The 25,902-nt window shown below is 45.2% G+C and overlaps 1 protein-coding gene across 2 annotated transcripts in view; it reads right to left on the reverse strand.

Moving 5' to 3' along the window:
• The window catches only part of crim1 (cysteine rich transmembrane BMP regulator 1 (chordin-like)), a 278,667-nt gene that overhangs the window by 12,587 nt on the left and 240,178 nt on the right, over window positions 1–25,902 (reverse strand). For both annotated transcript variants that reach the window (XM_063055529.1, XM_063055527.1), the window contains exons 11-15: window positions 23,798–24,007; window positions 20,299–20,514; window positions 15,879–16,100; window positions 9,645–9,839; window positions 7,228–7,356 (exon numbers count right to left, since the gene is read on the reverse strand). In XM_063055529.1, the coding sequence (XP_062911599.1) occupies window positions 7,228–7,356; window positions 9,645–9,839; window positions 15,879–16,100; window positions 20,299–20,514; window positions 23,798–24,007 (972 nt within the window). The remainder of the gene's footprint in view (window positions 1–7,227; window positions 7,357–9,644; window positions 9,840–15,878; window positions 16,101–20,298; window positions 20,515–23,797; window positions 24,008–25,902) is intronic.

The raw sequence follows: 25,902 nt of genomic DNA on the forward strand, positions 1-25,902 counted from the left end.
AGGTGGGGGGGGGGAGACACCTGTATAGAAAGGTGAGGGGTGGGGAAGACACCAGTATAGAAAGGTGGGGGGGGGGTAAGACACCAGTATAGAAAGGTGGGGGGGTGGGGAAGACACCAGTATAGAAAGGTGGGGGGGGGGTAAGACACCAGTATAGAAAGGTGGGGGGGGTGGGGAAGACACCAGTATAGAAAGGTGGGGGGGGGGGGGAGACACCAGTATAGAAAGGTGGGGGTGGAGACACCAGTATAGAAAGGTGAGGGGGTGGGGAAGACACCAGTATAGAAAGGTGGGGAGGGGCGTAAGACACCAGTATAGAAAGGTGGGGGGGGGGAAGACACAAGTATAGAAAGGTGGGGGGGGGAAGGGGAGAGATGCTAGCTGGAAGGTGATAGGTGAAGACAGGTGGATGGGAAAGGTCAAGGGCTGGAGAAGAAGGCACCTGACAGGAGAGGAGAGTGGACCATTGGAGAAAGGGAAAGAGGAGGGGACCCAGGGGGAAATAATAGACTAGTGAGAAGAGGTAAAAGGGGGGGACTTCCGGTAGAGCTCATGGAGTGAAGTCGTGTTCTTGACTCGCTCCATTACCTCTGAGTTTTTCTTCTTATGATCAGTTATATTTTAACTAACATTAAGGCATCGATTTTTACAATACTTTGAAACAAATTGGCTCTTTGATAATCGGATGCTTTTAAGGTCTGCTATGTCAAAGAATGGAAAAAATGGGAAAGACGGCAAACCTCCGGTTAGACCGAAAGGTACCGATCTTCCTCCGATTGAGCCACCGGTGACTTTGAAAGTTATATCGGATCTAATTCAAAGGGAAATTTCAACCTCTATAACGGAGTTGATTCGTGCGGAAATTTCAATTAATTTCCAGAAAATTGCCGATTCAAACGATAAAATAAAAACATCTATTACGGAACATCAGTCGGCTATATCTAATCTTCAAAAATCCACGCAACAAAATGAACTCAAGATGGGGAAAATTGAAGAAACAATTACTACAATGAAGAAAAAACTTGACTTTCTGACCTTTAAAAACTCTGACTTAGAATCCAGAATGCGACGGCAGAATCTTCGAATGATTGGTGTGTGTGAAGCTGTTGAATCTGACAACCCTATGAAGTTTTTTTCTCAACTTTTAAAAGATGCATTTCCTACTGTATTTCCTGACCAACCACCGTTATTGGATCGTGTTCACAGAGTTCCATCATACTCGTCAAAGTCAGATAAACCTCGACATGTCATCTTACGTTTTCATTACTTTCAAGACAAGGAGAAACTGCTTCGATTCGTTCGATCTAAAGGTTACATTGATTTTTTGGATCTTCATTTCCGGTTCGTGGAGGATTTCAGCAAACCAATTCGGGATCAACAGGTTCGTTACAGACCTGTGATGTTGGAACTCTACAAGATGGATTTAAAACCAGCGTTGCTTTACCCTGCGCGTTTAAGGATACGTATACCTGACAGAGCCCTCCGGTTTTTTGAATCTCCATCGGATGCCCAGAGTTATCTGGATCAACTTTCACCTTCAATATCTTAATCGTAATTTTTAACTATCTCCGTTTGATCGGAGGTTGTGAATCTGTCGGCCTTAATTCTTTTTTGCCTTATATGGGCAGAAAAGTTTATTTTTGATTAATTAATATGGTTGCTAAACTTTCTTTCTATCTGCGTCATTCCTTTCTTTTTCCCAGGGGATTCTGGGTGGTTATTTCCTCAGCGTCATTCTACGTATTTCCTTTGAGGCCTTAAATTTTGTAGTTTTTAAATCTATTTTTCTTGTAGGTTTTCATAACTAGTTTATGTTAATAATTTCATTTCTTTTTTTTGTTTATTCATAGGGTCTGGGGTTTGTTGCGGTTTTTTTATATTTTCTGGCTTTTTCTCTGTTATATTAAGTGCTTGTTTTAATTGATTTACTTTTTTTATTCTTTTACTGTTTTATAACTAGCTGATCTTTTTTATATTTACACTTTTTTTTAGTGAGCGTCTATCGGAAGTCATGGGGGTAGTTTTAGTGCTTGCTGTTTTCCGGCTGGTCTGTTTTAGATTTAGCCTTGGGGTCATGGGGTGGGGGTGGTGGGAGGGGCTTCATGTTTTAGTTTTTTTCTTCTTGGGCTATCTACACTATTGAAGTATTGGTTGCGTTCTCCTTCCCGGTATCTCTTATTTGTTCTGTTCCCTTTCCGGGTTCGTGGGTCGAGCCTATCGTCAATCCTCCTTTTTGCGGGTTGACTTTAGAGTTTATGGAGTCTATTATTAATTTTGTCTCCTGGAATACTAATGGTCTTAACCATCCTATTAAAAGGAAAAAAGTTTTTAAAGTGTTCCAGAGACTTAAAGCAGAAATCCTATTTTTACAAGAGACCCATGTGCGGAGGGGGGACAGACTACATTTTTTTAAATTCTGGAAGGAACAACAGTTTCATTCGAACTCTAACGCTAAGATTCGAGGCGTCTCTATTTTTATAGACTCTTCAGTTACTTTTATACAACATGATATTATCTCTGATCCGAATGGTAGATTTCTACTGGTTAGTGGTCTACTATTTAATAAAAAGGTAGTTTTAGTTAATGTTTATGCTCCCAATATGGACTGTCCGGAATTTTATAAATCATTATTCAAATCAATTCCCGAATTTGAATGAGTTTTCATTGATCTGGGGCGGAGATCTTAATACCTGTTTATCTCCAGCTTTGGACCGTTCGGCTCCTCTACGGACCTTACCTAATAAATCTGCAACTTTGATTAATTCATTCCTCTCTGATTCTGGGTCGATGGACATTTGGCGTTTTTTGCATCCTCAGGAAAAAGATTTTTCTTTTTTTTTCACATGTTCATCACTCCTATTCAAGAATTGATTATTTCTTTATTGACTCTCGTCTTATTTCTTCAGTGATTAAATGTGATTATGACTCTATAACCATTTCGGATCATGCTCCACTTAAGCTTTCTATTAAAATTCAGGTCAATACACAAAATAATAGACAATGGCGTTTTAATTCGCTGTTGCTTCAGGACTCGGACCTTGTTAACTTTATGAATGAACAGATTGATCTTTTTTTTAACAATCAACTATACAGAGGACATTTCTGTGAACATTCTTTGGGATACTTTTAAAGCTTATATTCGTGGTCAGATTATCTCGTATTCTGCTGCTTTGAGGAAGAAGCTGAAGCAGGAGGAGTTGGTAATTGTGGACAAGATTAAGGAAATTGATAAGAAATATGTTACAGCTCCCTCTGAGGAGTTATATAAACAAAGAACTGAACTTCAAATGGAACACAGTTTATTACTTTCGTCCTCGATTGTAAACCAATTAAAGAAAACAAGAAGTGAATTTTATGTACACAGTGACAAAATTGGCAAACTGTTGGCTAACCAATTGAAGTATAATTATGCTAAATCTCAAATTAATCAGATTTATAATCAAAATGATCGACTGATACTTGATCATGCGGGGATTAATCAAACCTTCTTTGATTTTTATTCTTCCTTATATCAATCAGAGTCTCCTCGAGACTCTAAATATATGAATGATTTTTTAGATAACCTAGATTTCCCTGAGATTTCACAGGATATGTCTTCTATGCTAGATACTCCCATTACCACTGATGAGATTAAAAATGTTATTTCCTCTATGAACCTGGGGAAAGCTCCTGGCCCTGATGGGTTTACCGCAGAATTTTATAAATGTTTTGCACCTTCATTAATCCCTTGGTTCTGTAGGGTTTTTAAGGCTTCATTAAAACTTGGTAAACTTCCCGAATCTTTCAATACAGCGTCAATCTCTCTAATATTAAAGAAGGATAAAGATCCTGCTCAATGTGCATCTTATAGACCAATATCTTTATTAAATGTTGATTCTAAAATTTTTTCTAAGTTATTAGCAAACAGATTAGAAAAAGTACTTCCTTTTATTATTTCGGAAGACCAAACGGGTTTTATTAAAGGTTGTTACTCTTTTTATAACATTCGCACACTGTTAAATATTGTTTATACCCCCTCACAAAATGTTCCTGAGTGTGTTATCTCTTTAGATGCTGAGAAAGCTTTTGATAGAGTAGAATGGCCTTACTTATTTAAGGTGCTTGAAATGTTTAATTTTAGCTCGAAATTTATATCCTGGATCAAACTGTTATATCATTCTCCTGTGGCCTTGGTCCGTACTAACTCTTTAAGCTCACCTTTTTTCCCTCTTTTTCGAAGTACTCGACAAGGTTGTCCTCTTAGTCCTTTATTAATTGATATTGCATTAGAACCTCTTGCAATTGCCATTCGAGAATCTCCAAATATTACTGGGATAACTCGGGGTTTAAAGTCCCATAAAATATCACTCTATGCTGATGACTTACTTTTATATATTTCTAATCCTCAAAAATTCATCCCTGCTGTTTTAGAGTTATTAGCACAATTTAGTCTTTTTTCAGGTTATAAATTAAATCTTAGTAAGAGTGAACTTTTCCTGGTTAATAAACAACTTCCCTTATATCATAACTTTCCGTTTAAATTGATTAATAATTATTTTTCATATCTTGGGATTAAAATTACTTGTAAACACAAAGATTTATTTAAGATTTACTTTTTACCTTTAATTGACCATATTATTCAACTTTCATCTAAATGGTTTCCATTATATTTAACTTTGATTGGTCGTATTAATGCAGTTAAGATGATTTTTCTGCCAAAATTTTTATATATATTTCAGGCATTACTGATTTTTGTTCCAAAATCTTTTTTTGATAAAGTTGACTCAAAAATTTCTTCATTTATTTGGCAAAATAAAAACCCGAGACTGGGTAAAATACATTTACAGAAAGCTAAGAGAGATGGAGGTTTAGCATTACCTAACTTTAGATTCTATTATTGGGCAATTAATATTCGACATATGAAATTTTGGTTACTTGACCAGGATATACTATCCATTCCTAAATGGGTAGCATTGGAATTACAATCTGTTCAGGGCTATACACTTGGCTCTATTTTAGGTTCCTCTCTTCCTTTTGATTTGAAACGCCTCAAACAGGTCTCTAACCCGATAGTTAAATATACCTTACGTATTTGGTTTCAATTCAGAAAATTTTTTGATCTTAACCAATTTGGGCTAGCGATTCCTATTTTAGGTAACGTATTTTTTCCTCCCTCTTTTACGGATCGTGCTTTTCAAATTTGGAAGACTAAGGGTATTTCACGGTTTTTGGATTTATTTTTAGATGGTTCCCTTATGTCTTTTGAACAATAATCTAATAAATATAATTTATCAAGAATACATTTTTTTAGATATCTACAAGTTAGAAATTTCCTAAGTAATATACTTTCTTCCTTTCCAATGCTTCCTCCTACATACATTTTAGATACTATAATTAATCTTAATCCATGTCAGAAAGGTACATCGGCTATGATTTATAATATTATTATGAAACTTAGGAAAGCTCCATTTGATAAGATTAGGGTAGATTGGGAACAGGAATTGGGTTCTATCATTTCCGTGGATGACTGGGGGCAGATTTTACAATTAGTCAATACTTCCACTATCTGTGCTAAACATTCCCTAATTCAATTTAAAGTTGTTCATAGAGCACATATGTCCAAAGATAAATTAGCTCGCTTTTATTCTCATATTAATCCTTTTTGTGATAGATGTCCGGGGCAGATAGCCTCTTTAACTCATATGTTTTGGTCTTGTCCTACTCTAGAAACTTTTTGGAGAGACATTTTTAATATTATCTCAAAGGTATTGAATATAGATATCTCTCCTCACCCTATTACTGCTATCTTTGGATTACCTAAAATTTCCAGTAATCTTTCTCCTTCAGCCCGTAGAATGATTGCATTTCTTACTTTAATGGCGAAAAGATGTATCTTACAACACTGGAAAGAGCTTAATGCTCGAACTACCTTTTTTTGGTTTTCTCAGACGATATTATGCTTGAATTTGGAGAAAATTAGAAGCAATCTTTATGATTCCTCACTTAAATTTGAACAGACCTGGAGATCTTTTATTCAATATTTTCATTTAATGTAATTTTTTTTCTTCTCTTTTTTGCTCCATATTTATATACCCTTCTTGTTTTTTTTTACTGTTTTTAATGGAAGTTGGGTTTGAGGATGTGATTTTAAGTTTTTTAACTCTGTTTGGTTCCAAGTTAGCCCATTGCTTTGCTTTGCTTTTAGTTAGTTGCACGGTGGGTTTTTTTTTTGGGTTTTTTTTTTCCTTTTCTCTATTGATATATATATATATATATTAGTATACTATTATGTTACCTTAGTATGTTATGTTTAAATTACATTGTTTGTATAATTTTTTTTTCTGTATTAATATCTCCTGTAATTTTATTATATTTTAACAGTGTATTAGTGCCTATATGGCTTCCCTTTTTGTATACTTATTCAATAAAAAGATTTAAAAAGAAAGAGAAGAGGTAAAAGGTCAGAATGGGGAATAAAGCAAGGGGGGTGGTAAATTTGCTTACCAGAAGGAGAAATAGATATTCATGCCATCAGGTTGGAGGCTACCCAGTCAGGACATAAGGTGTTGCTCCTCCACCCTGAGGGTGGCCTCATCGTGGCACAAGAGGAGGCCGTGAACCGACATGTCGGAACGGGAATGTGAGTCGGACTTAAAAATGTTTGGCTACCGGGAAGTCCCACCTGCGGCGGAAAGTGCAGAGGTGCTCGACAAAGCCGTTCCCTGATTAACGACGGGCCTCGCCAATGTAGAGGAGCCTGTATCAGAAGCACTGGACACAACGGACGACCCCAGCAGGGTCGCAGGGGAAGCGCTGCCTCACCTGGAAGGGCTGCCTGGGGCCCTGACCGGGGCTGAGGGAGGAGCGGTACTTAGTCCGCTGGCAGATAAAAGTGCCGGGAGGGAGATCGGTGGGGGGAGCGAATGGACAGGGGATTCGTGGAGGGAGTGATTAGTGTGGAAAGCAGAGAGGAGAGTGAGGAGGGAGGTAAAGGTATGTTTAGTGGTAGGTTCTGATTCAATCAGAATCAGGTTTATTATCACTGATATATGTCACTGAATTTATTAAGTAAAATAAGCAGTGTGCAATAATAGTGAGATGGTGTTCCTCCACGAGGTTAATGGAGGAAGATTTGGACGTCTGGTGGTAGGGTGGTGCTGCTGCCCAGTACACTCCTGAGCTGCGCAGGCGTGCGGCCAAGAAGTGAGTGGGTTGCAACGCTGCTGTTAGAAGTGCCGTCTCACTCACCGTCGTCCCGGAGGTGGGCAGGGATTTCGTTCCCGCTGGGAGTCGGCCAGAAAGGCGCTTCCACCTCAATCTCTCCTCTCTGGTCGAACTTTTCAATGGGAATATTGGTCGGCTCCGGTAGGTACAAGTCTGCAATGAGAGGAAGGGAGAAGTGGAAAAACCCTGGGAAAGAGACCCTGATCCTCGGTGGTCGGGCAGTGTTACGTACACGCGGAGCAAGGATGGTTACAGAGCAGTAGGATTAAACGTTTTTACGGAGTCACTTTAGTCACAGCACGCGCTGGGTAACTCGCAGTGCAGAAGTAATGAACTGGGCCCACCAAGCCCAAAAAGTGCGCACTTGAAAATCTAAAACAGCCTCCGCGCATGGGTGGCCTGAACAATTCACCGTTGATCAGTCCGCCACATTCTCCCAATTAATCCGATAAGGTTCAGGTAGTCAGTACTGGGTCTGCAGGAACATCACATGGAACAGTTCTATGCAGTCCTGTAACCCCGGGCAATGGGACTTGCAGGCAATCTCTAATTCCATGGATATGAATTACCCTAGGTTCTCCCAGCTGAGGTTCTCCCATCGTGGAAACCTCTCAACATCTACCCTGTCATTCCCTTTTAGATTTTACGTGTTTCAATAAGATCACCTGTCAGTTTTCTAACAGATCTAACTCTCCGTGACTGGACAACTATCTACTCCCAGGAATGAACTTGGTGGAACTCTGCAGGACTGACTCCAATGCTAGTATCTTCTTTACTAAATACAGGACCTAGACTGTGCACATTGGTCCATGCGTAGTCTCACCAACACCCCGTACTTCCCTTCAACCATTCCCTTCTGGAACCAACCTGCAATACCCTAACCACTTAACACCACGTAGCCACACTATGACCACTTTGCACCATACCAGACTAAACTTTATTTATGTTTAATTTTTGTTCTAATTGCGTTCTTTGTTGTAAATATTGTGTATAATTTATGTTTGGAGTGATAGAGCACTACAGCACAGAAACAGGCCCTTCGGCCCATCTAGTCTATGTGTGCCTATTCCCATCTACCTGCAACTGGACCATGGCCTTCCATACCTCTCCCATCCATGTACCTATCCAGCCTCTCAAATGTTACAACTGAACGCGCATCCAGCATTTCTGCTGACAGCTCGGCCCACACTTGCACTACTGTCTGACTGAAGCAGTTCACCTTTCAACCTCAACCTATAGCCTCAGCAGGTCAGGCAGCATCTATGGAAAGGAACTTGGGCCAGAAGGATGATGCCAGAATAAGCAGGTGTGGTGGGGGGGTGGGGGGGAAGAAGATGGTCTCACCCAACTTAAGGGGAAAAAGCCCGTGACCATCCACTCTGTCCATACCCCTCATTATTCTGTATACCTCGATAAGATCTCCCCTCAATCTCCTACACTCCCAGTCCATTCAAGTTTCCCCTCATGTTCCCCATAAATTTTTTATCTTCATTCCTTATTTTATTCTTTATTCCTTCATTGGAAGACCAAGATTTTCCCTGTAGAAGTGGGATGCAGGGGATTCGTTGCTACATCTACGACCAGTCTATGGAAGAAGATGGGGGTGAGGGGTCACTCCCTCCAACAAGCAATCAAGTCCTTGTCAAATGCAGCAGAAGAAAGCAGCAATTGGATTTGGATTAAAAGGAAAGACAACAACTGGGCTGCAAGATGAAGACAGGAGGGTATGGAACTGAGGGGGGTGTATCTGGGCTGCCAGGTAGCACCGTTGAGCCCTCTGAAGATGTCATGGGTTTATCAACGAAACGTCAAAGGAGAGTGCCCACCTGATGACCCTGATGACGTACCTACCCTCCCTCCCCGTCACCACTCCAAACCCACTGCCAACATCGAGAGTGCCAACTTACCAGAGGGATTGAAACATCAAGTCCTAGTAGCTCTACTACTTAAACAATGGCCTCTAGTTCTAGCCTCACACAAACTCAATCAAAAACCCCTGCTTCAATTTACCCTATCTACACTCCTCATAATTCTGTATATGTTTATCAGATCTCCTCTCAATTTCCCGCGCTCCAGGGAATTAAGTCCTAACTGATTCAACCTTTCCCTATCACTCAGGTCCTGAAGACCCGGCTTAATTTACGATTTTCTTGTGAATGGTGTTTATCTGATGCCGTGTGGCTGTGATGCTGCTGAAAGTTAGTTTTTTATTGCACCTGTGAAGACATGTAGTTGCGCAAATAATGATAAACTTGACTTTGACTTTACAACAACACTTCTCTATCTGTAAGCTCCAATCCCCTCGCAATGAAGGCCGCTTAACTGCCTAGTGGACCTGCCTGCAAACTTTAAAGTGCTCCACTCTGTGTTCCACGTGCACTTCGGAAAGGAGTAATGGTGGACTCGGGTGCAACCCGCCCCAGCCAACGTAGCCCATTTACCTGGACACACGGGGCAGCAGCTCCCCTCCATGTAGACCGGCTCCAGGCAGGGGAGGGGTGGGCAGCTGACCGTTGAGCAGAGGGTCTGGCCTTGCAGGCAGTAACAGTGGGTGCAGCTATCGATGTCCCATCGCTCCTCATCCGCGTACGTCTTCTCATTGAAGTGACACACCACTTTGCTCGGGATAGTCTCCTCTGTGCAGGGGGTTGGGGGAGATTTAAGAAGAAAACAAAATGGGGACATTTTAAGGCTGTGATGAGATTTGGATGAACACCAGTGAACGGGTTATACAGAGTTTAAAGTAAACTTATTATCAAACCACGTATATGTTGCCATTCCACCTTAAGTTTCATTTTCTTGCAGGCACTTACAGGGAGAAAAAGAAATACAATAGAATTTCTGAAAAGCTACACATAATAAAAGTCAGGCAAATGACCAATGTACAAAAGAAGACAGACTGCAAACAAAATAATTATAATATTGAGAACATGAGATCAGAATCAGATTTAATATCACCAGCATACGTTGTGAAATTAATCTTTACACCAGTACAATGAAATATATGACAAATAAATATAGAAGGAAAAAACCCTGAATTACAGTAAGTATATATATACCCACCTCCCTCTCGTACCACATCCGTTATTTATTTTTATACACACATTCTTTCCCTCACTCTCCTTTTTCTCCCTCTGTCCCTCTGACTATACCCCTTGCCCATCCTCTGGCTCCCCCCCCACCCGTCTTTCTCCCTAGGCCTCCTGTCCCATGATCCTCTCATATCCCCTTTGCCAGTCACCTGTCCAGCTCTTGGCTCCATCCCTCCCCCTCCTGTCTTCTCCTATCATTTTGGATCTCCCCCACCCCCTCCCACTTTCAAGTCTCTTGCTAACTCTTCCTTCAGTTAGTCCTGACGAAGGGTCTCGGCCTGAAACGTCGACTGCGCCTCTTCCTAGAGATGCTGCCTGGCCTGATGCGTTCACCAGCAACTTTGAGTTGTGTTGCTTGAATTTCCAGCATCTGCAGAATTCCTGTTGTTTGCGTTAAAAAGTAGTGAGGTAGGGTTCAATGTCCATTTAGAAATCGGATGGCAGAGGGGAAGAAGCTGTAGATGTAAAGAGTCCTTGAAAGTCTGTGGGTTGTGGAATTAGTTCCGAGTGGAAGTGAGTGAAGTTATGCACGCTGGTTCAGGAGCCTGATGGTTGTGGGGTAATAACTGTCCCCGAACACTTGGTGATGAGGGGCCGAAGGCTTCTGTTCCTCCTGCCCGATGGTAGTAGTGAGATGTGGGCATTGCCTGGATGGTGGGCGGTCCTTAATGACAGATGTTGCTTTCAGCACTGCCTGTTAAATGTACTCAATGAGCTGGCATAAAACACAGTCAGAAGGATGTACACACATAAAGTGCAGGAGGAACTCAGCAGGTCAGGCAGCATCTATAGATAGGAATCAAGAACTGACATTTTTGGCTGAGACCTTCCGTCAGATCTGGAAGGGAAGGGGGAAGAAGCCAGAATAAGAAACTGGGGCAAGGGGAAGAAGCACAAGTTGGCAAGTGATAGGTGAAGCCAGATGAGGGGGAGGGCAGGTGGGTGGGGGAGAGGTATGAAGTAAGAAGATGGGAGGTGATTGGTGGAAGAGGTAATTGGTTGAAGAGGGAGGAATCTGATAGGACAGGAGAGTGGACCATGGGAGAAAGGGAAAGAAAGATGATGTACCAATGGCTGTTCCAGTTGCCTCACAATCAGACCATAAGATATAGGAGCAGAATTAGGCCATTTGGCCCACTGAGTCTACTTCATCATTTCTGATGATCCATTTTCCCTCTCAGCCCCAATCTCCTGCCTTCTTCCCGTATCCCTTCATGCCTTGACTAATCAAGAATCTATCAATCTTTGCTTAAAATATACCCAATGACTTGGCCTTCACAGCCGCTGTGGCAACGAATTCCACCGATTCATCTAAAGGAGATGATAGCATTGGAGGGGACACAGAGGACATTCACTCGGATGTGGTCTTGGATGGAGTATTTCAGTTGGGAAGAATGCCTGAATAGGCATAATCTACTTTCCCGGAAGCAGAGAGACCCTTACAACCTTTAAGAAGCACATGAATCGCTCAGGTGTAGAGAGATACAGGACATGGGCTGGACCAGAGCTGGCGAGTGGGATAAATATGGTTTGGTTTTCGATGTCTGTCACCTAAAGGGTCTGTTACTATGCTGTCTGATACAATGACTGGATGGTCCATGCTGATATCTAGTGAGCCGGCACTGGTGGAAATCTAACACAACTGTCAAACTCAGTCTTTCTGAAGGGATCTCCCAGAAACCCAATAAATGAGGAAAATTAAATGACCCCCGCATGGATTTACTGAGACAGTATACCCAGCTGCTTGGATTTTCAACCCTTTGGCTTGCCACTAGAGGGGGCAAGAGCACCATGGAACAGGAAACTCTGGGGTTCAGAGTGGGCAATGTGTTCCAAGTATGGTGTGTAGCACTGGGGATCCAAGGGTGGTGGACGGGGGAGCGGGGCGGCAAAAGATTCTGCAAATCCAAAGGCATGGCAACTGCTCTGCATGTGACCACAAGAAACTGCACAGAGCTGTGAACACAGCCCAGCACATCATGGAAACCAGCCTGCCCTCTGTGGACTCTGTCTATATTTCTACTGCCTCAGTAAAGCAGCCAACATAATCAAAGACCCCACCCATCCTGGACTTGCTCTCTTCTCCCCTCTCCCATTTAGCAGAAGATACAAAAGCCAGGCTCCAGCACAGATTCTACCCTGCAGTTGTAAGACGATTAAATACTTCCCTAGTACAATAGCTGGACTCTCAAATCTTGATAAACTACCTTGTTATGATCTTGTACATGATTGCTTCCTGCAGTGCACTTTCTCTGTGGATGCTACACTTTATTCTGCATTGTTATTGTTTTACCTTGTTCTACCTCAATGCACTGTGTAATGAATTGATCTGTGTGAACAGTATGCAAGACAAGCTTTTCACTGTACCTCAGTGCATGTGACAATAATAAGCCAGCTACTAAAATGAGCCCACGCAGTGCAAGTCTGAACATGTGGTGTCATGATGGTTCAGGGTCAGAGTGCAGGGGTCACAGTGTGGAAGGGCTGGCAACACAGTGGTTGAATTCCTGGGCTGATACCCACTGGGTCGAAGGTGAGGACAGCTAAATCCCTTTGTGAACAGGTAAAAATGGCCTTGTTGAGCTGAATCTTATGAGAGGAATTCCAAACTGACATCGCCTTCACTTGCAAAGGTCTAGATAGTGTGGATGTTTCCTATGGTGGGGGAGTCTAAAACCAGAAAAGCCTCAGGATAGACTGATGATCCCTTTAGAACAGAGACGAGGAGGAATCCCTTTAGCCAGAGGATGCTGCATGTGTGGAATTGTTTGCCACTGATAGCTGTGGAGGCCAAGTCACTGAGTACATTTAAGGCGGAAGCTGACAGATTCTTAGCTAGAAAGGGTGTTGTGTTAAAAGTTATGGGGAGAAGGCAGGAGAACGGGGTTTAGAGGGATAATAAATTGGCCATTTTAGAATGGTGCAACAGGCTGATGGACTGAATGGCCTGATTCCTCTCCAATGTCTGATGTCTAATTGTCTTATGGGATTCCACTGGAAGGAGAACGGTGCAGTCTCTGGGGAAATCTGCACTGCACGGATTGCTACTCATAGATTAGAGGGTCAGCTTGCTCTCACATAGACACTCTCTCTTTTTGAGGAGAAATCCAGAGCTGGAGTCTCTAAGAGTCCTACATTGAGTTCAATGTTGACTGGCAACTCCTGCGACACTGCTGGTGCCAAACGGTATTGGTCTCTGCCGTTCCTTTGGATTCATTGGTTGCGTGGAGATGGGGAGTCTGCTGCATGGGCAACAGCTTGCCCTCCATATCGTACTGCCCCAGCTTGCGTATCACAGACAGCTGGGAAGCAACGTCCATAGTCAACTGCGGCTAATGGAGGATCAACACCTCCACCCACTAACTCACCCCTCCACAACCCCAACCAGACCTATATCATTCCCTGTCAATCACCTTGTGTGCAGACACTCCTGTGTCTAACGTTACTTGACGGACATACAGTCAATATACAGATACATAAATTATCTTATGTCTTTATATTTGATGTGCTTATTATTATTATTGCATTCTTTATCTTATTCCTGGGCACGTGGCCAAGTAGTTAAGGCATTGGACTAGCTACCTGAAGGTCGTGAGTTCGAGCCCCAGCCGAGGCAACGTGTTGTGTCCTTGAGCAAGGCACTTAATCACACATTGCTCTGCGACGACACCGATGCCAAGCTGTATGGGTCCTAATGCCCTTCCCGTGGACAACATTGGTGTCGTGGAGAGGGGAGACTTGCAGCATGGGCAACTGCTGGTCTTCCATACAACCTTGCCCAGGCCTGTGCCCTGGAGAGTGAAGATTTTCCAGGTGCAGATCCATGGTCTCGCAAGACTAACGGATGCCTTTAATTTATCTTATTGTGTGTGTGTTATTTCTGTGTTGCATCAGATCTGTAGTAACAATTATTTTGTTCTCCTTTACACTTGTAAACAATAAATTTCACGATATATGTCAAGGATAATAAACCTGATTTTGAGTTTGGGGAAGAGTGAAGCACTCCTTGTATTCTTTTGGAAAAATGTTAATAGTCCAAATGGCCTTTTGTTACACTGGTGTAGTTAATGATGGTGAAATGCCTGGGCTCCCAGAGTTACTTTGGGGACATGTTGTCCTCTGACACAGGGAGTTACTGACAGATATCTTAATGGCCAGGAGAGGGGCTATGGTAGTGGTCCCATCTAGTGTGATGCTCTCCCCAGCCCAATGACACAGGCCTTCATCCGAGCTGGGAATGCCGGAGCTGCCGAAGTCTTGGCCTGTGCTGGGAGATGTGCACCTTTGGAGAACAAAGGCAGCCAGTGTACCAGCTCGGACCTGACGGCCGCTGTTTGTATTGTTGTTCCTCAGGACCAATGCTGGGCTCCAGAGAGGCAGGGGTACAGAACGCACTGCCACGCTGATGGCAAAACGTTCAAAGTAAATTTACTGTCGAAGTACGTACGTACCTGTCACCATATAACAACCCTGAGATTCATTCTGCTGTGGGCATACTCAATAAACCTATAGAAGAGTAACTATAACAGGATCAATGAAAGATCAACTAGAGTGCAGAAGACAGAAAACTGTGCAAATGCAAATAAAAATGAATAGCAATAAATAACGAGAACATGAGACAATGAGATAAAGAGTCCCTGAAGTGATATCATTGCTTGTGGGAACATATCGATGGATGGACAAGTGACTGTAGTTATCCCCTTTTGTTCAAGAGCCTGACGGTTGAGGGGTAAATGTTCTTGAGGCTCTTGTACCTTCTACCTGATGACAGCAGCGAGCAAAGAGCATGGCCTTGGTGATGGATGCTGCTTTCCTACGACAATGCTTCATGCAGATGTGCTTACCCGTGACGGACTGAGCTGAATCCATAATCTTTTGTAGATACACTAGGGATATTTAAGAGACTGTTTTATTTCTTTTTTTAAATCTCCTACTGGCGGGATTTGTCCTCTTTTGCACATGGAATATGTGCCAGTCTTTGGTGTTTATTTTACTGAGATACAGCGTGGGATAGGCCCTTTCTGGCCCCTGGAGCCGCGTTGCCTAGCAACCCATGATTTAACCCCAGCCTAATCACGGAACAATTTGCAATGACCAACTAACCTGGCAACCGGTACATCTGTTGTCTGTGGGAGGAAACCGGAGCACCCGGAGGAAACCCGTGCGAATACGGGGAAATTGTACAAACTCCTTACGGGCAGCGGTGGGAATTGAACCCAGGTTGCCTGAACTGTAAAGCGTTGTGCTAACCACTACGCTACCGTGCCGCCCCACACAAACACTATATATAATTTTTCATAAATTCTAGTGTATTTTCTTTATTTTCCCATAAGAAAATGAATCTCAAGGTGGTATCTGGTGACATAGACGTACTTTGACAATAAATTTACTTGGACATTGAAACACTTAGAAAGGCACGTGGATGGAAGAAACACGGCGGGGGGATGTGGGACGGAAGGAATAGATTGACCTTAACGTAGGCTGAAAGGTCAGCACAGCATTGTGGGCCGAAGGGCCTGTACTGTTCTATGTTCGTGGTGCGGAGAGACCCCCTCCCGATGGCCCCTCTGAGTCTGCACTCACCGATGCAGTAGGGACAGCACTGGCCCTTCCTCAGCACAGGCCGGGGGCAGGTGACAGCCGGGCAGGACTCCGAGTAGCAGCTGATGATGCCCTCCATGCAGATGCAGCTGGTGCACACGTTCGGCTTCCAGGACTCGGCCTCCAGGAAGATGTCGCCCTCCTCGTTCTTGCAGTAGCTGGGTCTGCTCCTGTTGCTGGGTGCTGCCGGCTGAAGGGGCTCGTCTGATCACAACAGAGAGCAGGTTAGTGAGTGGAGGGTGAAAAGCTTCCCAGCCCGTGTGATAAATGACGCCCACGTGCCGGAATCTGAAGCAAACAAAGAAAATCAAGCTGCTGGGGGAACTCAGCAGATCAGGCAGCATCTGTGGAGGGAAATGGACAGGCAATGTTTTGGTTTGGGACCCTCTGCTTGGCGAGATCTTCCTCTTAGAGAGATACAACAGGACAACAGACCCTTCTGGCCCAACGAGCCGACGCCACCCATGTGACCAATTAACTTACTAACCCATACAACTTTGGAATGTGGGAGGAAACCAGAGCACCCAGAGGAAACCTCTGCCATCATGAAGTGAACGTACAGACTCCTCGGAGACAGAGGCAGAACTGAACTCAGGTCACTGGTGTTGTAATCGCGTTACCCTAACTGTTACGTTACCGTGCCAAACCCCGCCCATCCCCAAGACATCGACAGTCCGCTTTCATTCACAGATGCTATTTGACCCGCTGAGTTCTGACGGATTTGTTTTTGCCGTTGGCTGGAAGAAACTGGAGTCCAGTGAATATACCCAGAGGGAGGGTCAACCCCTTCCCACAGTGGGGTGGGAGGCACTGTGGAGTGGATAGGGGGAAGCTGCTCCCATTGTTTGCTGGTTCGAGGTGTGGGAGTCACTGATTTTAAATTCTGAGCTGCAGAGAAAAGGGGGGTGTGAGGAGAGTTTTGTTTTATGCAGATTAGTGGGATTTGACACACATTCTCTGTAGGGATGTTGGAAACAGGTTCAAACAGCGCCTTTGAAATGATTTGTGGCAGAATTTTAGCAGGGCTCTTGGGAAGGAGGAGGGGAAAGGGAATCACATACAAAATGCCGGAGGAACACGGGAGGTCAGGCAGCGTCTATGTCTGCAGGGATGAAATCAAGGGCAGATTAACCTGCCTACCGGTAATGTCTTCGGACTGTGGGAGGAAACTGCAGCACCAGAGGAAACCGACGCAGTCACGGGGAAAACGTACAAACTCTGTACAGCCAGGAGCAGGAGCTGAATCCAGGTCGATAGCACTGTAAGGCGCTGTGCTAACCACTATGCTACCATGATGCCTCTTTATCCCCACTCTCCCATTATACTACCTTCTCGTGCACCAGGCTTCATCTGTCACCGTCCAGCTTGTGCTCCTCCCCTCCCCCCCCCCCAACCTTCCCATTCCACTTTCTGACGGGTCCTTCTCAGTCCCGATGGCCCAGAATACTGTCCGTTTATTCCCCTCCATGGGCGCTGCCTGACCTGCTGAGTTCCTCCAGCACCTTGCGCGTGCTGGTCTAGATTTCCAGCATCTGCCGCTCTTGTGCCTCGGAGAAAGGGATTGCTCCATTAGGGACTGGAGCAGACTTGGCAGACCAATTGGCCTCCATCTGAGCTGCAGCAACTTTCTGTGTCTGAGGGGTACACTGATACTTTGAAGGGGAACCCAGCATTGCAGTGAGGAATGTGGCAGCAGTCCTCAAACTCTGTGGAAATTCACCTATGAGGAGCTTGTGTGGATTAGCGATCTTGCCAAAAACAGATTAGGCTGGTTGGCCGTATTTCTCTGCTGCGGCTTTAGGGGCTGCTGTCACTTGTCCTGAGAACCATACATCAGCAGAGATACCATTTTGAGCAGGGCACCATGGGGTGGGGGGTGCGGGGTGGAGATACGTCTCTACTGAAGGAAGTGCAAGGCACTCCTTCCCCCCGTAGCCTGCAGGCCACCCTTGGGCAGGGTGTAGTACCTAGTTGTCCCCTCCACCCACCAATCAGGGTCATGCGAAGCCATGGGAGCAGGTGGTGGATGGTCGTTCGAGCAGCTGGTTCACATCACAAGTCCTGGCTATGCGACCACTGACGCCAGGCAGACAATCTCCAGAGTATTGATAATTGCTGGGCTCACCCATCTTGTAAAGACACTGCCCAGAAGTCAATGTCAAACCACTTCTGTAGAAAAATTTGCCAAGAACAATCATGATCATAGAAAGACCACGATCGCCCATGTCAATATGACACAGCATATAACGATGATGATAATGACTACATATCACCTAGAAATGCACAGAATCATGACGGGGATAGTTTAGGTGAATGCACACAGTCTTTTTCCCAGGGAGGGGGTACTAAAAATACACAGGTCATAGGTTTAAGGTCAGAGGTGAAAGAGTTCAAAGGGACGTGAGGAGCCAGCAGCACTTTAATGGATGGTTAGTATTTGGAACAAGCTGCCAAAGGAAATGGTTGAGGCAGGTACGTTAACTGCATTTAAAAGACACGTGGATGGGTTCACAGCTACGAGGGTTTTGAAGGGCTATGGGCCAAGAGCTGACAAATGTGACACACCTGCTCAGCATGGGCCAGATGGGCTGAAGGGCCTGTTTTCCTGCTGTATTACTCTGTGACTGATGACAGTCACACAGCACAGGAACAGGCCCTTCGCCCCACAGTGTTGTGCTGACATCTTACCAGCTAAAAAGTAAATCAGAAACACCCCATAATTAATCCCTCCTTTGTACACAATGTCCATAACCCCCCCATCTTCTTCACATCCACATGCCTATCCAAATGTCTCTTAAAAGCCTCTAATATATTTTCCTCTACCACCAGAACAGGCAGAGCATTCCAGGCACCCACCACTCTCCGAGTAAAACACTTAACTCTCATGTCTCCTCTGGACCTACCGCCTCCTCTCACCTTAATGCATGTGCCCTCTGGTATTAGACATTTCAACCCTGTCTACTTTAACTGTGCCTCTCATAATCTCATAAACCTCCATCAGATCTCCCCTCAGCCTCCGATGCTCCAGAGACGACAACCCAAGTTTGTCCAGCCTCTCGTGATAGCACACGCCCTCGGAACCAGCCAGCATCCTCGTGGACCTCTTCTGCCCTCTCTCCATAGATCTGATCGTCCTGCCAGGATTGATTCCATGTTGGATTTCAGAGGAATTACAGTACAGAAGGCAGGAAATTTCGGAATCTCTGCTGCTGCCCCACAGACTGCGGCTTTCCCATCTGGTAAGCCTTTTGGTCTCTGCCACCCTTTCAGCAGCAAGTTCCTCATCCCATCACTCTGAGTCACCTAGAGATACAGGACAGAGTCCCTGCTGACCATCAGCCCACCATTAACACTCACTCTACTGTACTCCCACTCATTCTCATCACTTCTTGACATTCTACCACTCACTCATACTTGCTCAGCAAAAAAAAATCTCAAATCCCCAGTAATCCTTATCTTATTCAGTTTACTTTGTCATTGTGGGGGGGGGGGTCACTGTTTAAGGCTTTGGTAACTTCCTCCCTCATTCCCCCCACCACCATCCCTCACCCTTGCTCCTGAATATGACTGAGTAGCTTCCCTGATGCATGGGAGTTTAGGGTAACCTGGACTGATAAATAGCTGCTAAACCTTTTCTCTGCACGGATCTCCGAGATGAATTATTTATTTGTAGCTATCTTATTTTTATTTAATCTAAATTGCAGTGCAATGACCTTTACAGACCTTAAACATTCTCTGGTTCACACACAGAACTCGTTAAGCATGCAGTATTATGCATTAAATCAGCACGGCAAGTCCTGACTTAATTGAACTGTAAACTAGGAGGAGGAGGAGGCTCTGTTAGGAAGGACGCTGAGGTGGGAACGCAGCCCTGAGTGGCAGAAGTACATTTGCAGAGATGATCGGATCCACTTTTTCCTGCATCGTCAACTGGAGCACCCGGGACACTTTAGAGAGTGACGGAATTGAACCCAGATTGTTGGCACTGGAATAACATTACTATTATTTATTTATCATTGAGATACAGTGTAGATAGGCCCTTCTGGCCATTCGAACCGCCCAGCAACCCCTGATTTGACAATTTACAATGATCAATTAACCTACCAGCCAGTACACCTTTGGACTGTGGGAGGGAATTAGAACAGAAATTACAGGCAGCAGCAGGAATTGAACCTGGGTCACTGGTACTGTAAAGCGTTGTGCTAACCACAACGCTACTGTGGCACCTGTGTGAACTGCTATGCTACAGTGCCACCTCAAACGCATCTTTCCTTCTCTCACCTCGTCCCTTATAGACCTACTTACAATCTTTTAACACTACTTCCCTAGAGTGACAACGCTTCCGTGAAGTGGCTGAGGACCCTGAGCGCGCTGCGAGAGGCTCTGTGGGTTGTGCACCTACCTGGGCACTGTGGGCAGCAGGAATCCAGGGTCCTGGTGGGGTTCTGGCAGAGGATGGGAGGGCAGACCTCCGTGTCGCACAGCACCCGGCCACTGTGGCATGTACACTGGGTGCAAGAGTCGATGTTCCAGGTCTCTCCTTCCACGTAATACTCTCCGCCAGGCGCGTGGCAGATCGACGAGTCGCCTTGATCTGGCTTCCAAAGCTCCAGGTCCTCTGGGAACACAGTGGACGGGGGGTATCAGAACCAAGGTCACCACAGTAGAAAGACACAGCGTGGCAGAGGCACACAGACCCATTAGAAGCAGATGCTCTTCGATCATTTGTGAGAGCCAGACTCACTACCACAGCCACGTATCCCCCTCAGCTAGTCTCACCTATCACTTCTAGGTTGTACTCCCTCCCTCCTGCCACCTCTTCATTCTGGTTTCTGCCCCCTTGAATAGTCTTGGCCTGAACAGCCAGTTGGTCATTCCCCTGCATCAATGCTGCTCGACTTGCTGAATTCCTCCAGCAGTTTGTCCGTGTTGCCCAAGATCTCCAGCATCTGCAGAATCTCTAGTGTGTAGGTGATGCAGTCTCCTCCACTCCATAAATCACAGCTGATTTGACAGCAATCTTGGCTCTGCATTCCTTTTACCCTCCTGGTAACCTTTTGATTCTAAAGTACTGATCTATTTCCATATTAAAATGCTTAGAATATCGACTGCCATGATGAGGCCAAACTCAGGTTGGAGGAGCAACACCTCATCTACCGTCTGGGTAGTCTTCAGTCCCTTGGTATGAACATAGAATTCTCCAACTTCCGGTAATTCCCTCCCCCTCCCTTCCCCCATCCCAGTTTCACTCTGTCCCCTTCCTCAGCAGCCTATCACCTCCCTCATGGTTCTGCCTCCTTCTACTACCCATTGTGCTTTCCCCTATTCCTTCTTCACCTTTCCTGCCCATCCCCTCCCCCGCCCCTTTATCATTCCCCTTACTGGTTTTTCACCTGGCACCACCCAGCCTTCTCCTTCCCACCCTCTTTATAGGGCCTCTACCCCTTCCCCTCTTCAGTCCTGACGAAGGGTCTCAGCCCGAAACGTTGACTGATCATTTCCATGGATGCTGCCTGACCGTCTGAGTTCTTCCCAGCGTGTTGTGAGTGTTGCTTTGACCCCAGCATCTGCAGAGTACATTATGCTTAGAATATCGACTTCCACCCCGTTTAGAGGAAGAACTTTAACACAGGCAGAAATGGAAATAAGGCCCACGCAAAGGGCAGAGAAATAAATAAGTGGGCACCTCAGGTCACAAAGCCAGTACCAAGACAGGCATGTGCAGGATAGCTTCCCTTCCTTCAGCCATTTTCTGCAGGTCGTGAAGGAAAAGAGGTCAGTTATTGGCTGGGGAGCTGCAGGGCCTTGGTTGTAGCGAGGACAAGGCCTTAAGCCACAGTGCCGCCTGCTTACAGCCACCCAGACGAGAGGCGTTGGGGTCGGTGTCCTCCGCCAGAGTGCCGGGGGCAGTATGGCGCAGCGTCCAAGCTGGAGTCCATGCTGCACCCCAGTGTTCGCTCGGATGAAGATAACCCGTATCGTGTTTGACTGCAGACTGCTGCAGCTCAGGGTCTTGGACGATATATTTCTGTGTGACTGTATTTTACTGATATCTTCCGTGTTCTTGCTATCTTGTATGAGCTACATGTGCTTTGTGCTGTGTGTGACTGTTGGTACTGTGTTTGGTACCTTGGCCCCGGAGTAACACTCTCATTTGTCTGTATTCACGGGTATTTATGTATGGTTGAATGACAACTTGAACTTATCAGAGAGAAGGATTTTTTTTTACTGTGCATAATAAAGCTCTGCATTCATCTTAATCAATTATTCTTTTCTTATGATTGTGACGTATGCTTCTGTGTATCACAAGTGCACAAGACCATAAGACATAGGAGCAGAATTAGGCCATTTGGCCCATCGAGTCTGCTCTGCCATTCAATCATGGCTAATTTAATTTCCCTCTCAACCCTATTTTCTTGCATAACCTTCGATGCCCTTTCGAACCAAGAACTTATCAACCTCAGCTTTAAATGTACCCAATGATTTAGCCTCCACAGCCACCTGTGGCAATGAATTCCACAGATTCACCACCTACAAAAGTCTTCGTTTGAAATGGAAGTCCTGTTCTGAGGCTATGTCCTCTGGTCACAGGTCCTTCCTCTATTCAAAACACCTTCTCCACTCTATCTTGGCTTTCACTATTTGATAATTACAGGGAATATGGAAAGGCTTTCGAAAAGGTGAAGGGGGATCCAGCCTGAGATAGAGGGTACTACCTGGAAGGAGATATTGGACAAACGTGGTTTATTTTCTCCGCAGTACCAGAGGTCGAAGGGAGATGTCGTAAATAAAATTATGTGAGGTGTAAATAGGATGGGCAGACAGAATCTTTTTCTGAGGGCTCGTTCGTTCATTATGTGTCGTGTCATATGACGTGAGCAATCATGGTCTTTCCATGACCATGATTATTCCTGGGAAATTTTTCTACAGAAGTGGTTTGCCATTGTCTTCTTCTGGGCAGTGTCTTTACAAGATGGGAGGCCCCAGCCATTATTGATACTCTTCTGAGATTGTCTGCCTGGCATCAGTGGTCACATAAACAGGACTTGCGATATGTGCCAGCTGCTCGTACAACCATCCACCCCCTCCTCCCATGGCTTCACATGATCGGGGTGGGGGGGGGGGTAAGCGAGTACTGCACTTTGTCCAAGGGTGACCTGCAGGCTACCAGAGGGATGGAGTGCCTTACACCTCCTTTGGTAAAGACGCATCTCCAGCCCGGCAGCCGATTCCCAGAGGGGGTAGGAATGTCATACATTAGAGGAGATGTATTTAAGATGAGCAGGAGAAAGTTTAAAGGAGAGGTGCAAGGAAAGATTTTCTTTACACAGAGAGCAGTAGGTATCTGGAACAGGCTGCTGGGAAGCAGATACGAATAAAGATGCTTGTTTAAGAAGCTGTTGGATGACACATAAATATGCTGGAAATGGAGTAATGTGAATCTTGTGCAGGCAGTAAGGTTTAGTTTTAATTTGGCATTACGTTCAGCACAGACATTTAGTGCCGAAAGGCCTTTCCCTTTGTTCCATGTTTTTATATCATTATCTTTCTTTCTTTTTTATTTTTATCTTTAGAACAGAGATGAGGAGGAATTTCTTTAGCCAGAGGGTAGTGAACCTGTGGAATTCACTGGCTGTGGAGGCCAAGTCACTGGGTACATTTAAAGCTGAGGTTGATAAATTCTTGGTTAGAAAGGGCATCAATGGTTACGGCAAGAGATTAGGGTTGAGAGGGAAATGAAATTCCCGTGATTGAACGGTGTGGCAGATTCAATGGGCTGAATGGCCTAATTCTGCTCCTTTGTCTTATGGACAATGCAGTATCAAGATGGCAGTAATGAAGGACAAGGAACGTTCTCCTGCCGCTTCTCTCCAGATGAGGGTTACCCGAGTGGTCCTTACCTGGGCAGGTTGGGCAACACTGTCCTGGACGAATGGCAGGGTTTCCACAGTTGGGCACGGAGCAGGTGATGAGCGCGCACATCTCGCGCCCTCCGTTGCAGTAACACTCCCGGCAGCCGTCGTGCCAGCTCTCGCCACTCTCGTGCCGCCGGCCGTCCATGGAGAGGCAGGAGCTGGCTTTCACCGGTGGAACCAGGGTGGTGGGCACATCTGCAGAGGCAAAAATGAGAGTCAGCCGGGCGGCGGAGGCACAGCACAGCTCTTCAAATACACTGTCATCTCCTTCAACGCTGCCGCAAAATATAATCACAAGGGATTCTGCAGATGCTGGAAATTTTGACAGAACACTCATCAGACCCCACAAAATGCATTGGTTGATACAGAGAGCAAGATGGTGGCCCTGGAAGTCGGAATCCTCTAAGGAGCGCGTAACAATTCATCTGCCAACTCAACTAGCCCTGGAAAGTGATGGTACTGGAGCGTCAGACCCAGACCCCGCCGTCACTGGTAGTCACGCAAGAATGCCCGCAGAGGGCTATGCCACCGTGAGGAAGAGGGAAGCTGCCGTGAGCACGGGAAGCCTAGGCTGTGGGCCGGGTGGAGCTGCCGCAGGTGCAGATCTTTGCGGTAGCAGCAAATACTCTAACGAGAAATTTGAAAGCTGGAGGAACTCAGCATCTATAGAGGGGTATCAAATGCCATAAGTCTCGACAGCATGCTGGAGCGCCGATGAAGGGTCCCAGCCTGAAGTGTTGCCTGTTTATTCCCCTACACAGATGCTGCCTGACCTGCTGAGTTCCTCCAGCATTCTGGAAACAGCTCTACACAGGCCATTCAGCCTGCTCCTATTCAGTGTGTTACACTGTTCCAGGTTCAACATTAGAACCCAGAACAAAGACAGTACAGCACAGGAACAGGCCTTGGGCCCATAATGTTGCACTGAACAGCTGAGGAGTGAATTTTAAAGAACCTCAAAATGAATCCCTCTACCTACACAATATCCCTATCACTGCATCTTTCTCACATTATAATAAGATAGCTTCTATAGTCCCTGACATCACTGAGTCCAAATCCAACCTCGGCACCTGAGAAATTTACATTCCAATGATAAAACAAAATGCTGTGTTTACCAGTCGGGACCAAGAAACTACTGTTTTTAGCACGAAACTCATGTGATTTCTAGATGGTTACTTAACCAGGTCCCGATGAAGGGCCTCGGCCCGAAATGTCGACTATTTCCCTCAAAAGATGCTGCCTGACCTGCTGAGTTTCTCCAGCATTTGTGCGTGTGTGTGTGTGTGTGTGTGTGTGTGTGTGTGTGTGTGTTGCTAGGGATGGTGAGTGTGCTCTGCTTTTAAGGGGGTCATGGGATTTGGGGTTAGTGCAGGAAGATGGTGTTGGGAAGAATTACCATGGCGATCGACGGGGCAGGTACACATGGCCAACTCCTGATCTGACTGTTTATGTTCACATGCCTAGCATTTCACAGCAAGTTAAGAGCTCTTGAAGCACAGACCGTTCTGAAAAGCTCCATAAAGAGCAATATTTTAAACCATGGATTCACAAGCTGGGGTCCGCAGACCCCTTGTTTAGTGATATTGGTCCATGGTATAAAAATAGTTGTGAGCCCCTATGCTAAAGACTGGATAATCTGTTTTTTGTCAGTCAGTCCTGAAGAAGGGTCTCGGCCTGAAAAGTCAACGGATTAGACTTATCCATAGATGCTGCCTGATCTGCTGTGTTCCTCCATCATTTTGCTGCAATGGACCGTTCAAATCCATCTGAAGGCATACACTGGGTATGGTGACACCTGGAGTGTCCATCTCATGCTGCAGATGTGCTCGAAACTCCTAATGTTCCACTCAAAGAGACACAGGCATGTTTGGATGTTTCGCTTCGTCTTCCCCAACAGTAGGTCAATCAAAATCCTTCATAAAGTGGATTCTCCTTTCAAAATACGCTACACAGACGGAATGTATTTTGTGTGCATTGCACCGGATTTTCGTCAACTACAGAATCTCCTGTGCCTCCTTTCAACATGTGACCTCAATGGTCAGCTGCCCACTCTTCAAATGACTGGGTCCTGCTTGCAACCTTCAAGTTCC

This window comes from Mobula hypostoma, chromosome 8 (assembly GCF_963921235.1).
Source record: "Mobula hypostoma chromosome 8, sMobHyp1.1, whole genome shotgun sequence".
Lineage (NCBI taxonomy): Eukaryota > Metazoa > Chordata > Chondrichthyes > Myliobatiformes > Myliobatidae > Mobula > Mobula hypostoma.